General features: G+C 40.9%; 1 protein-coding gene across 1 annotated transcript in view; it reads left to right on the top strand.

The window, feature by feature from the left end:
• Window positions 1-15847, top strand: part of LOC149205630 (E3 ubiquitin-protein ligase UPL1-like) — an 82631-nt gene that overhangs the window by 47957 nt on the left and 18827 nt on the right. Inside the window, 1 exon segment of the mRNA XM_089397455.1 lies at window positions 8213-15710. Coding sequence (XP_089253581.1) covers window positions 8213-15710 — 7498 coding nt within the window.

The raw sequence follows: 15847 nt of genomic DNA, 5'->3' as shown, positions 1-15847 counted from the left end.
CTTCATGCATGTTTCCAGGAACGTGGTGAGCATTGATGGGTCCATTTCTGGCTCCAGTCTGTCTTTACTTCCTGAAGTGGAGGCATCAGCGAAGCTCTTCTTGGCTTCCATGAAGGTTTCCTTAGCGCGCTCCAAATCAAACTCTGGTTCCTTCGTTGGGGCCTTGCGAACCCAAGTACTTTCTTCAGGCTGCTTGCCTTTGTCATCCACTGTCGTAATTCCACTTCGGAGCACAATATTCACATTAGGGTCGTCCTCGCGCGACTTTGACCTCATCATTTGCAGGTTCTGAGTTGGGGGAGGTTGGAGTGCTCCTTTATTGCGCAACCTTGCTATCAGCGTGGGACAATCCTCTGTCTCGTGATCAAACAATGTATAATACAAACATTAGGGCCGCCTTGGATTTGTACAATTGCGGGCATAATGTCCTGGCCCTCTGCAATTGTAACATATCAACTGTCCGCGACTTCTTCCAGGTCGTCCTCCACCTCGGCCTTGTCCACGTCTCTGAAATCCGGTTCGCGCCATCGCTGCATTCTGGTCAAGGGGCTGCGTTTCGGCCTGAACTTTGTAGGTAGGAGTCCGATCCATCATCAGCTCATAACTTCTACAGGCACGCTCATCATGGCCTACTGATCTACAAAAATTACAGAACAACTGCTGTGAAGTCTGCGTATACTTCTGCAATAAATGGCAGTTATCCATAGCATGCTTTCCTCCTATCTGACAAATCGCGCACCATAGTGCAGGCGCTGCGCTTGGTCCTGCTTGTGCCTCCGGTCTCAATGGCATTGGCCCTCCTCCTGCGAGGTAATTCGCGAACACTGGGCAGTGGTCCTTGTCATGTCCCTGGCCCTTGCACTTTACACACCATACCTCATCGCACACTTTTGGGCGGGTTGTCCTGTCTTGTTTCAAACTCTGCATCTCAAGGCACAAGTTTTTCAACTGCGCGTGAATCTGCTGAACTCCTAGGTTGGGATCTTGTATCGGAGTTTCGTGCAATCTCATCGCGACCTCCAAAGCCTCGGCCTGAGTTGTTAGCCTCTGTTGTGACAGCGTGTTCCTTAGATGCGGTGTTAACGATGCTACAAACCATTCGCGGTGTTGTCCATCTGTCAATGTCATGTTACCTTCATGAATTGTACACTTTAGTCTCTGATCCAGCTCCTAAGGGGTCTCGCCTGGCAAGCATTGTGATTTCCTTAAACCCAATGATCGACTGCGCCTCTGACTTTGGCTTGCTAAACTCTTTGTTCAGCGCAACTTGGATATTTGCGATCCCCACATTCGGATTATCATTGGAATGCTTAATGTACCAAGTCAGCGCGCGATCCTGCAGAGCGCTGACCAACGTTGCCTTCTTTATATTGTCATCCGTGACTCCCTGTGCTTCCCATACAGCTTTTATCACGAACCAAAATTGGTCCGGATCTTCATTCTCTATTCCCTTGAACATTGGCAACTTTATTGCGCTCGCCATAATGCTTCGCGGCGGTGGTGGAGGTGGTATGGGCGAAAATGGGGGTGAAGACGGTGAAACTGGCGATGGTGTGGGTGGGGGTGGTATGCGCGGAATTCTCTGCCTTATCAGATTGATCGCACTTCTTGGTGAGACCTGCGCAAGCTCTTCTTCGCCTCCTCGCGGAGGTGAAATCAAGGGGCTAGTTTCTAGTTCTGTACTACCTTCGTTTCTGTAGATTCTCCCACTTCGCGTAGCCCCAAACATCAATTTATTTGCATAACCCATTTTTCACATAGTAGCATTTTAATCCAAGTGTTCAAAGATTTAATGTACTTACCTTGCGGCCCTTTGAGGAAGCGTCGTTCTGCCTCGCTATAGTTGACTGAAGTATCTACTGCGAACTTGGTGATGAATCCTCCTATGATTTGATCGAGCCAGTGATCAACAACGCGTGCGATCTTATCCTCCGATGCTTCCAATCTGCACACCAATTTTGGAGTCCACACAATAGGTCTGTCGAGTTTACACCTTCCTTGGCTGTCTGCTAGCTTCGCGATCCACTCGTATAGCTCAGTAGGGAAAAATGTGAAGAAAATTTCGTTCTCTGTATATAAGTAGCAGTCTAACCACTCTTCCTTTGATAGTCGCGGATTCCTGTTTTCCTGTGCCGCGAACTCGTGAATCTTCCTATCCAACTAATCTTCAATTCCTTTCTTTGTCGGATTCCAGTGATACGACATCAGACATCTCTATGCAGATCCCAGTCCCGACAATGGAACAATTTGTTGGCTTGTTGGGACCTGACCCAGGTTCGGAGTTAATTAGCCAAACAAATCCCTGTACTATTGGCCCTTTCGGCAACAATCTGCGGATTGAGGCCTCACCCGAAGTAGTATGGGGGGGTGCTGGAACTAGGTTTTTGCACCCTTGAGATGTCTGAGAGGTTCGACTGGTCCAACTGTTTGTCCCTGTGCGCTGGTCGCTTCGCGCATTTCCCAAGCCTTCACGCCCTGATATACTTGCCTTTGCGCAGCCCTAACCAGGGGCTGTGGGTCTTCTGCGCTGTTGGAGCAGCGTGGTGCGCTATTCTCTTAAGTCGCGCCTGAAATCTTACTTATCTTCTTATGCTTAGTCAATTGTCTTCGCGTAAATGGATGTCTTATGTTATATTTATTTATACAACACATTCATAAGAGTTCGTGCAACAAATAAACAGTACACTTGTAATTTAAACCCAATCATACATTAAAACAGGGAAATATACACAGTAATATGGTAAACTTCTTGTTGTCGCATAGATTGTCTGGGCAGCGCGACAACGCTCAGACCGGGGGCTGTCACCCTGATCCCCGATCTCTCCATTTAAGCCATCTCCCTAGGCTAAGGGGGGTAGACCCTATAGGATAAAGGAATACCAACTGGAGACAACTGGCTTGGGAGACACAGCAAGGAAGATTAGCACCTGATTGATTTTAGAAATTAATGTACCAGTGCCTTATGGAGTTAATGATTAAATAATTGTTTATCAAATGCTGCAGAAATATGAACTTTATAATTCCACGATTAACAATCATTTATCATCAAATAACCCAAGCAAATGCAAGATATTCAACAAACGCACAACGCTTTTTCAATGCTCGAGCAATTAAATTTCTAAAGATCAAATACTTTAAGCAACCACGAAATTTAAATGCTAACCAGATTCAAATAGTTAATCTCTAGATATAAACATTTAAGCACATTTAACTCTACCACAACAGAAAAGGACTTTAAAAGGAATTTTCAATTTTTTTTTTTTTTTAAAATATATTTTTATGATTTTTGATTTATTTTAAGACCAAAAATAAAACAAAACAAAACTAAAGGCTAAAAGGAAATAAAGAAGAAGACTAATACCTAATCTCTGTATATATAACAAAAATATAAAGTTTCAATCCTGATTAAATGAAATTAAAATCTAACTCTAAATCACAAAAATCAAAACTAAAATAAACAAAAGTTTTAAATCTAAATATAATGAAAATGAAACTTGAAATAAACAAAGCTAATAAAATTTTAGAATCTAAACTACATAAAAAATAAAATCAAAACTAAACTTATATATCTAATCTAAACAACAGAACCAACATAAATCTAAGCTATACGTAAACCTAAGATTGAAACTTCTAACCCAAATCGTAATGAGTTTTTATTGTGTTTGTTTTGCAGGTTGGATATGCAGAAAAGCGCTGCACGATGGAGCTGGACGGGTTGCGTGAACGGCAGCATGAAGAGACTGAGGTAATGGCAGCGATTAGGGCTAGCACGCAGAGAGGGTTTGCGGATGCAGGGAGTGGGCTGGCAGCGGAGGGAAGGGAAGGACAAGATAGCAGAAGGGAAGTGCGTGGATAGAGCTGAAGATAAAGACATGGGAAGAAAAATCGCGGGTTTGGAAGAGGGAGTGAGGAGCTGCGTGAGGAAAATGAGCAGCTCGATGGCCAGACAGAGAGGAGGGCGTGGTGGAATACGCAGGTTGGACGAGGTATTGCAGATGATGAAGACTGGCTGTGGACAGGAAAAGAGAGTATAGTTGGAAAGGAGCAGCGTTAGAGAGGAAGGAAAAATAGTGGTCACGTAGGTTTAAAATTGTAAATTCTTTTTTGCAGGTGATTGATGGGAATGGCACGCAGAGGAATCGGCAGCGTTGGAGCTGCGTGAGGGAGCTGGAACGCAGAGATGGGTGAGGACAGGGATAGCGTGGAGAAAATGATTAGGCTGATGATAGTTTGGACGGAAGAAAGTTTTAGCAGATGGGCAGCGATGATGGGTTCGACAGCACAGTTTAGGAAGGAGGAGGGAAAAGGGTTTACACAGGGATTTTTGCAGGTTAGGGAGCAAAGAATAAGTAACGTTGGAGAGGGAACACTGCCCATTGTTTGGGTAATTCGATGGCAAACAGAGATAGCTGCGTATGGAGCAGGACGCAGGTAGATTTGTGTGGATTTGTATGGATTTGTATGGCTTGGACAGCCTTGAGCTTCTTCTGAAACCTTAAAAAATTTAACTCCCTTTGCTTCTGATGAAAACCCTGCAATAAATTTCCAGATCTGAAAGTGACTGAATTTGAAACCCTCGAACAGCAAAACAGTGACCCTGTAAAAACTGGTTGTGAGGCCAGATCTTACCCCCCAGGGCCTAGATCTGGCTTCCAACAAGAAACTCTTCTTGCAACTTGCAAAAAGAAACAGAAAACCCAGAGGCAAAATATGCAAGGAAATAACCAAAAATTTAACTAAATAATTACAGTATTCACAAACTAACGACTCTAAGCAGCCAGATTTATCAATAATCCACAGAAATATTTTCAAAATTTTAAATTTACTATGAGATGCTTCAGAAAACCCCTCATGCATTCAAAAGAGAAATTTAAATGATAAACCCGGGATCAAAACTGGCTGGGCTCTTCAAAAAAGTGCTTCTTGGGAGTTGGCTGGTTCAGCCGAGAACTTCCCCAAACACCCGTTGATCTTCAAAATCTAGATTTTCCTGCACAACTTACTTCAACCATCAACAAAGAGGGAGAAAACAATACTAAAATCCAAATCTAATGGAGATACCTGCCATCACATTCAGAAATTCCACTACCATTCAAACCCTAGTGTCTAAACAAGATACCTGTGTTTAAAATCACTCTTCATCAAGCTATTATCAATGGCTAAAATTAAATTTATGCAGAAAAATGAAACATCTTACAGCATTTTCAAAAGAGTAACACCAACAAGATTTCAACCCCAAAGTCTTTCTTTATTGCATATGAAAAATGACTACAAGAGAGCTTTCTTTAGCACAAGACTCACAGATCGAATGATCTCAAATGACCCCTGACACCCTATTTAAAGGAAAATTTCCCAACGGCTAGTTTGAGTGATCCATGTCAAAGTGCTCTCGACCGTCGATGAGGATCAAAATCTCTTTTAATCTCATCCGTCGAAATTTTAAATGCATTTTAATATATTAAAAATTAAAATTTTGCATTTATTTCCTCAAAATTTTGACTTATTATTATTTTATTTTATTTTTTAATTTATTTTTTTGAATTTTAATTTATTTTATTTTTTAATTATTATTCTTAATTTTATTATTTTTTATTGGACCCTCGAACTTAGCCTTTGGAAAAATCACCTAGGACCTAGGACCTATGAGGGGACACTTTACATCATGACTTTTACAATTTTACATCTCAAGGGGGAAAACCCATTTGACATAGACCTTCATAGACCACCCAGTTCTACGACACAAATATAATCTAGCAGATCAAGAAATTTGTAATAACCTAACCAAATAGTTAGGATTATTTCCAAATTACTTTTACATAGACTCGAAGCACACTAGGATTCCCCTAAGATTCTAATGAAAAAATCCATTCCGGCTTTGGGGTTACGCTGAAGGAAAACTCTGCCGACCATGGGTCGGTGAGACAAAAAACCTTCCGGAACGTAGATCATCACTAGAAAATTAGGTTTACCTAGGCAAATACATACATGACACAGATCTGCTAAGATTATTTACAAATTTACACATGCAGACTGGGTTTACAACACAATATGATCGGGCTGATGATGACAGTCGAATGGCATGGACATATTGATCTAGCGCTATCCCTTTTACGAGAAAGGGGGTGTACTGCTATGGGTAATTGACATGTAGTGGTCAACACTTCCCTTAATTAATTCTTCCACTGATTACAGACTCGACCTGCCCTGCACACTCAGCTGCAAGGGTCCGCGCACTTAGCTGCGGACTACTAGGCCTTTGCGCACTCAGCTGCGGACTACTAGGCCTTTGCGCACTCAGCTGCAGAGCCTTCTCCTACTTCATGACCCAAAGGCACACTTTACACCCCAACTCAGTCTCTTAGACTTCTCATGCTTCCATTCTATTAGTTATGCCATCTCTACACTTAGAGCCTCACTCTATTTATACAATTCCATGGTCCGCAGACCATGGGTAGGTCTATCAAGCCGAAATTACATTACAAAACCGAGGGCGGACAACCCTGTGACTCTATTATAACTTCGTGCTCTGCACCCATAATTCGTGGAGCTTTTACAAAAGACTTGGTCAAAACTTGGGCTTTGAGCCCCAAAACATGCCTTGGGGGGATTCCATACCCAACACCTAGTAAGCATGCATGCATAGGTTCTTCTATTCTTTGTTTCACATGGCCATACATTGACCCTTTGTCAAATTTGGCCCTATGTCAAACCTCAAATTCAACCACTGTTATGTGTCTGCTTAGGCTTTGCTATGCTGTGAGCTTCTCTTTGTAATCCTGTGACCTTCAATTTATCCTCTCACAGGGCTCCATGACTCGATTGTGCCCTAAACAACCTGGATTCTTCATATTTCTTCATGCCCTTCTATGACCAATTCAGTCCGCAAGTGTACCTTTCTGTGGCGAATTGAGAATTTAGACTCCTTTGATGGATTTAGAATGCAGACTCCTGTTTTCATGCCTAGATTGCGAGCTGTAACACATTGAATCTATGTTATATGTTACCTTTCTTGTTATATTGTCCAGGTAGGCTTGTAACTATGCCTTGCTGTAGGTATATATTGGCTTTGTGCAAGCTAGTAATATGCTGCTATACATGATCCTTGATTCTACCAAATTTGGCCAGAAGCTTGTTTGCTCTTGCAAGGTCATGAACATTAGGATTTATGCAAGCTTGTAATATGCTACTATACATGATCCTTGATTCTACCAAATTTGGCCAGAAGCTTGTTTACTCTTGCAATGTCATGAGCACTAGGATTTCTGGCTTGTATATCTACTGTAACTGCATAGGCACTAATATCTCTTGTAACAATGTTTTTGAGCGCTATTATCTCCTGTAATAATGCTTGACTTAACACAACCTCCTTTGCAAACAATCATATGCTCTTTTCTGCAACTCAGATTCTCTGTCCACAACTCCATAATTCTTTAAACTTTTATGTAACTTTTGACCTTGTAAATTTATTCACCATTAAAAAATGAAATAAAAGTATTGATTCTGTGATGGCCCCAGTACACTTGTCTTATTGTGTAGTCAGCTTGTGTTTCTTTCTGTTTCACTTGTGTATTTGCATTTCCTTGTTCCATCTTTGATCTGTTGCAGTCCTTAGGCCCTTCACCCTCTCTCCCCTCGGCTCCTCCTCACCATGGCATTGATACCATATCAAAGATTCACAGGCAGACACGAAGACAAAAATACATGAAGAATATATGAAACTATTGAGTGATGTAGTGTCTCAATACACAGTAGGGTAGAAGGGAGTGTGTTATGTAACACTCGAGTCTCGAATTCCTAGTCATGTAGTAATTCAATCTTGATTAAGTCATGATTACATCACTTTTTTAAATGGACTCTACCGACGTAATTTATATGACTTAACTATATGACCAAAAAGTATGGCGAAGTCCTAATTATGACATTATATCTAACATATCTAATAGGATATGTCATTATTTTCTTCGTATAACCGAAAAGATACTATTTTCCCTATTCTTCCCTCGGGCCTCTATGACAAAGCGAGATGATTTCACTGTAAATAGCTTTAAAAAATTATCTCACCTTATAGTTAAGAAAGTTCTCTTTTGTCTTGCAAGCAATGCTATGAATATATTTTGTAATTATAATTAGTGATTTTCAGGGTGTTTTTGCCAAAGTAGCAGAAACTTGTTCATGATTGAATTTATATCTATTTGGTATGCTTTTAATGCAGCAACATATTTCTTCTTTGCTCGCTTCTACGGATGCAGATGTAATTGTAGCCAGTTTACAAACTTTGGCTGCATTTAGAAAGAAGCCTATGGAAAAATGCTCACCCCGAGATGCTTCTATCAATGCAAAGCTATTTGCCTTATTGCAAGGGTGGGGTACTAAAGAAGAAGGTCTTGGGTTGATAGATTGCTCCCTTGAGAATTTCTGTGACCCTGTTGCATATGAGGTAGGGTGCAATCTTCACTTTGAATTTTATATAAATGAATGTATTCCAAAGGAAGATATAGGAAATGATGAGCTGCAAACAGCAGGATTACAAGTCATTCATCTTCCTGACGTGATTTCACATTCTGAAAGTGATCTTCAACTTCTAAAACATCTAGTACATCGATACAATGTGCCCCCTGCCCTACGATTTTCTTTGTTCACAAGGGTACGTTATGCAAGGGCCTTTCCATGCCTAGTCACTCGCCGACAGTTTGTTTCTGTTCGTCTTTATGCATTTATAGTGCTTGCACAATCAAGTAGTGGTGGTGATGACTTGGCTGCTTTCTTTGTTAATGAACCTGAGTTTGTGAGTGAGCTTGTGACATTATTGTCCTATGAAGATATAGTCCCAGAAGACATTCGTATTTTAGCAATCCAAGCCTTGACTGCTCTGTACCAGGAACAATCTCACCGGATGACAGTTTTAAATGCTATTATGTCAGGAAGATATCATGATACCTTAACGAGCCTTATGCAGAAAGAAGTTGGTTCTATTACCAGTGGAACAGCCAAAAGTTCGACTGCTTTAGTTCAGGCCCTGCTCTCTCTTGTCACAGTCATAGTTTCATCATCTGCAGGATGTTCTGCACTATGGGAAGCCGGTTTTGTACCTACTTTGTTGCCTTTCCTAAATGAGTTGGACCCACAGCATATACATTTGGTAAGTATTGCTGTTCATATTCTTGAGGCTTTCATGGACTATAGTAGTTCTGCTGCTACATTGTTCAGAGATTTGGGAGGTTTAGATGATGCAATAGCACGGTTGAAATTGGAAGTTTCTTTTGTAGAGGAGGTCCCAAGGAAACCTGAAGAAGAATTGAAATTATATGGCAAGGAAAATTCCTCTATAAATAGTGCTGGCCACATAGAGAAAGTTCATTCTCATCCTTTGGTTTCTTATCAAAGGAGGCTGCTGATGAAAGCTTTGCTTCGGGCTATATCTCTTGGAACATCTGCACCTGGTAGTACAACTCATTTTTATGGATCACAAGAGAGCACATTGCCATTTTGTTTGTGTACAATATTCAGAAGAGAAAAAGACTTTGGTGGTGGGATTTTTTCACTCGCATCAAAACTGATGAGTAATCTTATTCACAAAGACCCTACTTGCTTTTCTGTTCTGAATGTTGCTGGTCTTCCTAATGCTTTTCTAGATTCTATCATAGCTGGAGTGCTTTCTTCTGCTGAAGCAATTACTTGCATTCCACAGTGTTTGGATGCTCTGTGCCTTAACAACCTTGGTCTTGAGGCCATCAAAGATCGAAATGCTTTACAATGCTTTGTAAATATTTTCACCTCTAGATCCTATTTACGGGCTCTGAAAGGTGATACTCCAGGTTCTATCTCTTCTGGCATAGATGAACTGTTGCGGCATGCTGCTTCTCTGCAAGTGGCTGGTGTGGACATGTTGATTGAAATTTTAAACATCATTTCAAAGATGGGATGTAGTACTGAAGCATCTGCATTCTTTCTAGAGTCTGGTGGTTCTTTTGCTCTTGTTCCTACGGAGATTGATTTGGAAGAGAGAACAGCTACTTCAGTTGGTGAAGGAGGTTCATCAACACAAGAGACTTCTGAGCAGGCAGTTGAAGTGTCTGTTGAAAATTCATCTTCAAATATCGAGGTATTTCTTCCAGAATGTATTAGTAATGCTGCTCAACTCTTAGAAAATGTGCTTCAAAATTCAGATATTTGCAAGGTATTTATCGAGAAAATGGGCATTGAGGCTATTTTGCATTTGTGTAGTTTGCCTCTTTTTCCTTTGTCATTTTCAATTGGTCAGAATATCTCTGTTGCTTTTAAAAACTTCTCTCCTCAGCACTCTTCTGCACTTACAAGAACTGTTTGTTCTTATCTTAAAGAAAAGCTCGAGATGGCAATTGCCTTGTTGGAATCTGTGGCTGGAACTAAGTTGTCAAATGTTGAAGGATTAAACCGACTGAATACATTAAGATGCATGTCAGCCCTTGAAAGTATTCTGTCTTTATCAACTTTCCTTTTAAAAAATACTACAACAATGATGCCTGATTTGGGATCTGCAAATGGAGAGATAATAAATGATATTGGGCAGATTTACAAAGAAGTACTTTGGCAGCTTTCCCTCATAAGTGATGCAAAGGTGGATCCTGAGAAAGAGGTTGAAGGTGAAGATACTAGAGGCCTGTGTACAACATCAAATATTCAAAGTAGGGAGAGCGATAATGATACAAACACAGTTTTGGCTAGAAATGTAAATCACGTGTCTATAAGGAATGGGCTGACATCTCACTCTGGTGTTGGACCTGAACACCTTTTGAATATACATCCAGGAGAACCATTACAGTATTGCAGTCCAAGGGACTATGTAGAAGAGGGGAGAAGAAGAAGGAATCTTGTTCATATTGAGCAAGATGCAGAGGTTTCACAGATTGACATAGGAAGTCCTAAAAGTTTAGGAAAAACATTCCAAATTTATGAGACTAAACAACAGTTTCCTGACCTTGACTATGAAATATTAAACAAATTTTCATGTTCTTTGCATTCATTTTTTACCACTCTTGTGAAAGGATTAATTGCTCCCAATCGTCGATGAGCTAACACTAGAATGTTTAGTATAACAGCAAAAAGCTTGGCAGCTGCCCTTGCCAAAGTTTATCATGGCAGTGTTAGCTTTAATGGGCACTCTAATATATCAGGACTGGAGTCATCACTCTCTGCAAAGTGCCGGTACCTAGGAAAGGTTGTGGATGACATGGCAGCAATTATTTATGATAACAGAAGGCATGTATGTAATACGGCGATGGTTAATAATTTTCATGCATATGGTACTATTAAGGAGCTTCTCATTTCATTTAAGGCAACAAGTGAGCTGCTGGGGACACTTCCACAAGTCTCACTGTTGATTATGGAAACTGAACATGTGAAGCAGCGTGAGTATGACAAGTTAGAGCATAGCTCATGGTTGCTAGAGACCTTACAGAGTTATTGCAGATTTTTGGAACACCTGGTCAATTCTTCTATGCTTCTATCACAATCCTCTGTATCGCAACTATTAGCTGAAACTGTTTCTGGTGGATCTTGCTCTGCTCCAAGGGACCCTGAGGCCTTTGTCCATATGTTACAGGCTCAGGTGCTAGATGTTGTTCTTCATTTATGGAACCACTCATTGTTCCCTTATTGTAGCACGACTTTGATTACATCTGTGATAACTATCATCAATCATATATATTCTGGCATAGGTGATGTGAAAAGCAGGAATGGAGGTCCTGTAAGTGAAAATCAACGTTTTATGGCTCCTCCTCCTGATGAGTCTACAATCTCTTTGATTGTGGAAATGGGCTTCTCAAGGGAAAGAGCACAGGAAGCCTTAAGGCATGTGGAATCAAACAATGTTGAAATGGCCATGGAGTGGTTGTTCAGTCATCCTGAGGAGCCTGGGCAAGAAAGTGATGATCTTGCACGAGCTGTTGCTTTATCATTGGATAGTTCTGTGGAGTCCCCAAAGGATGATACCAGTGAGATAGAGGCACAAAGTGAAGTTATAGTTCCTGAAGCTCCCCCAGTTGAGTTCATACTAGCTACTTCTATGAAACTGTTACAAAGTGCAGATTTACTAGCATTCCCCTTGACTGATTTGATTATAACTTTGTGTAACCAAAATAGAGGTCAAGATTGTCTCAGAGTAGTTTCACATCTTATTCAGAAGCTAAAGCTCTTTAAACTGGATAGTCGTGAAATAGAGAGTGGTCCCATAAGTACAATTTCTCATATTTTGGCTTTAGTTCTGGCAGAGGATGGCAGTGAAAAGAAAATAGCTGCAGACAATGGTATTGTCAGCATTACATTAGATATTTTGATGAACTTCAATACTACAAATACTGCAGGTGGAAATATTTTAGTTCCCAAGTGGGTGACTGCTTTATTACTAGTACTGGATCACATGTTGCAGTGCAATCCTCTAATTTCACCAGATGGTCCAGATGCAGCAGGAACTGGTGCAAATTCTCGTGTCAATGCTTCTGAAGATGCGACTTTGTCTACTACTGTCTCTGCAAAAGAAGATAAAATCATGAATTTAAATACTTGTAAACAGGATAAGAATCCATTTGCAGGGATTGTAGAAAATACACTGGGTTTCATGACTATTGATGAGCATCAGAGGGCATTTGATATTGCTTGTAATTTCATACAACACCATGTTCCTGCAACTACAATGCAGGCAGTCCTTCAGTTATGTGTTGGGCTAACAAAGTCACATCTTATAGCAATTCAGTTTCTTGAAAGGGGAATCTTGATTAACCTTTTGAGTCTTCCTAGAGGCTGTTTATTCCCAGGTTTTGACAATGTGGTGGCGGCCATCATACATCACCTGCTTGAGGATCCTCAAACTCTTCAAGTTGCCATGCAGGTGGAGATACAGCAGAGTCTAATGAGCCTTATAAATCAGCATGATGGTTCTGTCACTCCTCGGCAATTCTTGACATCTATGGCTCCAGTTATTTCCAGAGATCCTTCAATTTTCATACGTGCTGCAACCTCAGTTTGTCAGTTAGAATCCAATGGGGGGAGTCTCAATATCATTTTAAAGGAGAAAGAAAGGGACAAGGACAAGGGGAGAGAGAAAGAAAATGCAAAGGATAGAAACAAAACCGAAGCAATTGAACAGGTTGAGAATGGTATACCACCTGTTGATTATGTGCAAGTCCATGAGGAATTAGGGAGGATGGATGATGGTTCGGTTAAATATACAAAAGGGCATAAGAAGGTTCCTTGTAGCTTTACACAAGTGATATACCATCTACTGGAGATCATCCTTCACCATCCACTTGTAAGTAAGCATGAAACATGTACAGGTCCTACAGTATGTATGGAGGTTGATGAAGGTGCTTCCAAGGATAAAGGGAAATCAAAGGTCGATGAGATAATGAAACCAACAGGTGATGGTGTTTCTGAAAGTTCTACAGAGCTGGCAAAAATGACATTTGTTTTGAAGTTGATGAGTGATATTCTTCTTATGTATATACATGCAGCAGGTGTTGTTCTGCAATGTGATTCAGAGAGTCGCCTGCGATGTGGGCCTTGCCACCCAGAAACAGACCTCATAGGGCATAATGGGCTTTTGTATCATGTGTTGCATGTGCTTCTCCCATGCAATCTTGATACATTGAAAGAAAATGATTATCAGTGGCGAGAAAAGTTGTCTGAAAAAGCTTCTTGGTTTCTGGTTGTTCTATGTTGTAGATCTAGGGAAGGAAGAAAACGAGTAGTTGATGAGATTGTGCGGGCACTGTCAGCAGATGCAAATTCTGAAAAAATAAATTTAAATCATGTGCGGCTTCCTAATAGGAAGCTGCTTTCTTTTGTTGATCTAGTGACTTCACTTCTTTCAAAACATTTACCTGGAAACATGACAGCACCAGGATACTTTCCTGATATGGAAAAAACAATGATTGATGTTGGGATGGTTCAAGCTCTAACAAGTACACTTCAGGTGATTGACTTGGATCATCCAGAAGTCCCTAAACTTGTAAATCTTATATTGAAGTCTTTGGAGGTTTTAACAAGAGCTGCTAACTCTGGACAGCAAGTTTATAAGACTGAAGGTAGGAATAAACAAAAGTCTCTAGCTGTAGTTGAAAGGACACAAGATCAGATGAGCTTGCCTTATAATGGTGAAGAATCCCAACCAGGGTGTGGTCAAAATACAGAGAGGGTAGAGTAGCAGGTGACTTTTTTAGCACAAAATGAAGGGCATAGTATAGAGGTTACATCTGAGACAACAAGGGGTCAAGAAGAAAATCAGAATGGGAGCATGGAACATGATGTGGCTACAACAATGGATAGAAATGTAGAGGCTCACCCTGTAGTGGAACATGGATTGGATTTCATGCATGCAGTTGAAGAAGCTGCCATTCTGCATGGTTCAGATGTTGTTGAAATGACTTTCCGAATTGGGCACAAGGAATATGATGGTACTGCTGCAGAATATGAAGAAGGTGATAGGGGTGACAATGGTGAGGATAATGTCGAAGAGGTTAATCAAGATGATGATGGTGATGAGGAGGATGGAGGAGAAGAAGGTGCTGCTCCTATGTCATTATCTGATACAGCTATGGAGGACCATGAAGATAATGTTCCAAGGGATGAATATGAGGATGATATAGTTGAGGAAATGGATGAAAATTTTCATGAGAATCATGTGCTTGAGGTAAGGTGGAGGGAAGGGCTAGATAGGTTAGATCAGTTGCAGTTATTGCGGCTTATTGGGGGTGGTAATTTCATGGAAATTTCTGCAGAACATTTTCAGGGAGTCCATGTCAATGATTATTTTGGCCTTAATCGATCAGTTTCTGTTGATCACCATCGCCAGCGACCTATGGTTGAGCAATCTGGATTGGATCTTGGAGGTTCTTTTCAGCATCCTCTACTTAGAAGGCCTAGCCTGTCTAACAATCCAAGTCAGCTAACCTGGGCTGTTACTGGAAGCATGTCTAGAGAGGCAAATGCTGTATCTGTTGGGAGTTTTAATGTTGCTCACTTTTACATGTCTGATGCTCCTATTCAACCCCCTGAACAGGCCAGGGCTTTTCCTTTTGGTGACCACAGGGTTGGAGGTTCACTATCTTCACATGAGTTTCGTGTCAATCCTTTGTATTCAATAAGAAGAAGAGCTCTAGGAGATGGCCGGTGGACTGACAATGGTCGAGCACAGGCAGGGGATCAAGCTGCAGTCATGGCCCAAGCAGTAGAGGAGCAATTTATTCATCAGTTGTGTAACTTAACTGAAGTTAATGATCATCGTGGACAGGGGTTGGTTGATAGTAAAAATCATCAAGATGGAAGACTACAAATAACTATACCTCTAGGAGATGTTGACTCTCAAAGCATCTTGACAGTGAATGGCATTAGTGAACAACAATATAGAGAATCTCAAGTGACTGAAGTCACAGCAGCAGTGACTCAAGAGACTGAAAATATTGAAGGCAATAGGTCTAGATTCACAGAGTTCATTATTCAAAATAAAGTTGAGGTGGATGCCACATAAGCAGAGGAAGGTGGTGAACCACTGATAAGGAGTTCAGATTCTGGATGTCAAGATGGTGTTGGAATTGTTTCTACTATAGGTCAAAGTTCTTGTGGTTTGGGAGTTGAAACTGGAAGTGCAAATAAACATCCAGAAATTGAACATAATCCAATTTCTCAGATGCCAGAAACTCCAGGTGCACATGATGTAGTGTATGGATGTCAAGATAGTCAGGCAACTAGTACAATGACGGTTGAAAGTCTTGATTCTTTTGGAGTTGAGAGTAGAAGTGCAGATGGATTCCTAGAAAATGAGAGGGAACCCATAATTCTTAGTGTGGGAGCTTCCAATGTTGGTGTTTCACAT

This window comes from Pinus tabuliformis, chromosome 1_2 (genome assembly GCF_031772625.1).
Source record: "Pinus tabuliformis cultivar Carrire ecotype Pingquan chromosome 1_2, CPIR1, whole genome shotgun sequence".
Classification (NCBI taxonomy): domain Eukaryota; kingdom Viridiplantae; phylum Streptophyta; class Pinopsida; order Pinales; family Pinaceae; genus Pinus; species Pinus tabuliformis.
The sequence above is the reverse complement of the archived record's forward strand: the minus strand, read 5'-3'. Positions and strand labels throughout refer to the sequence as shown.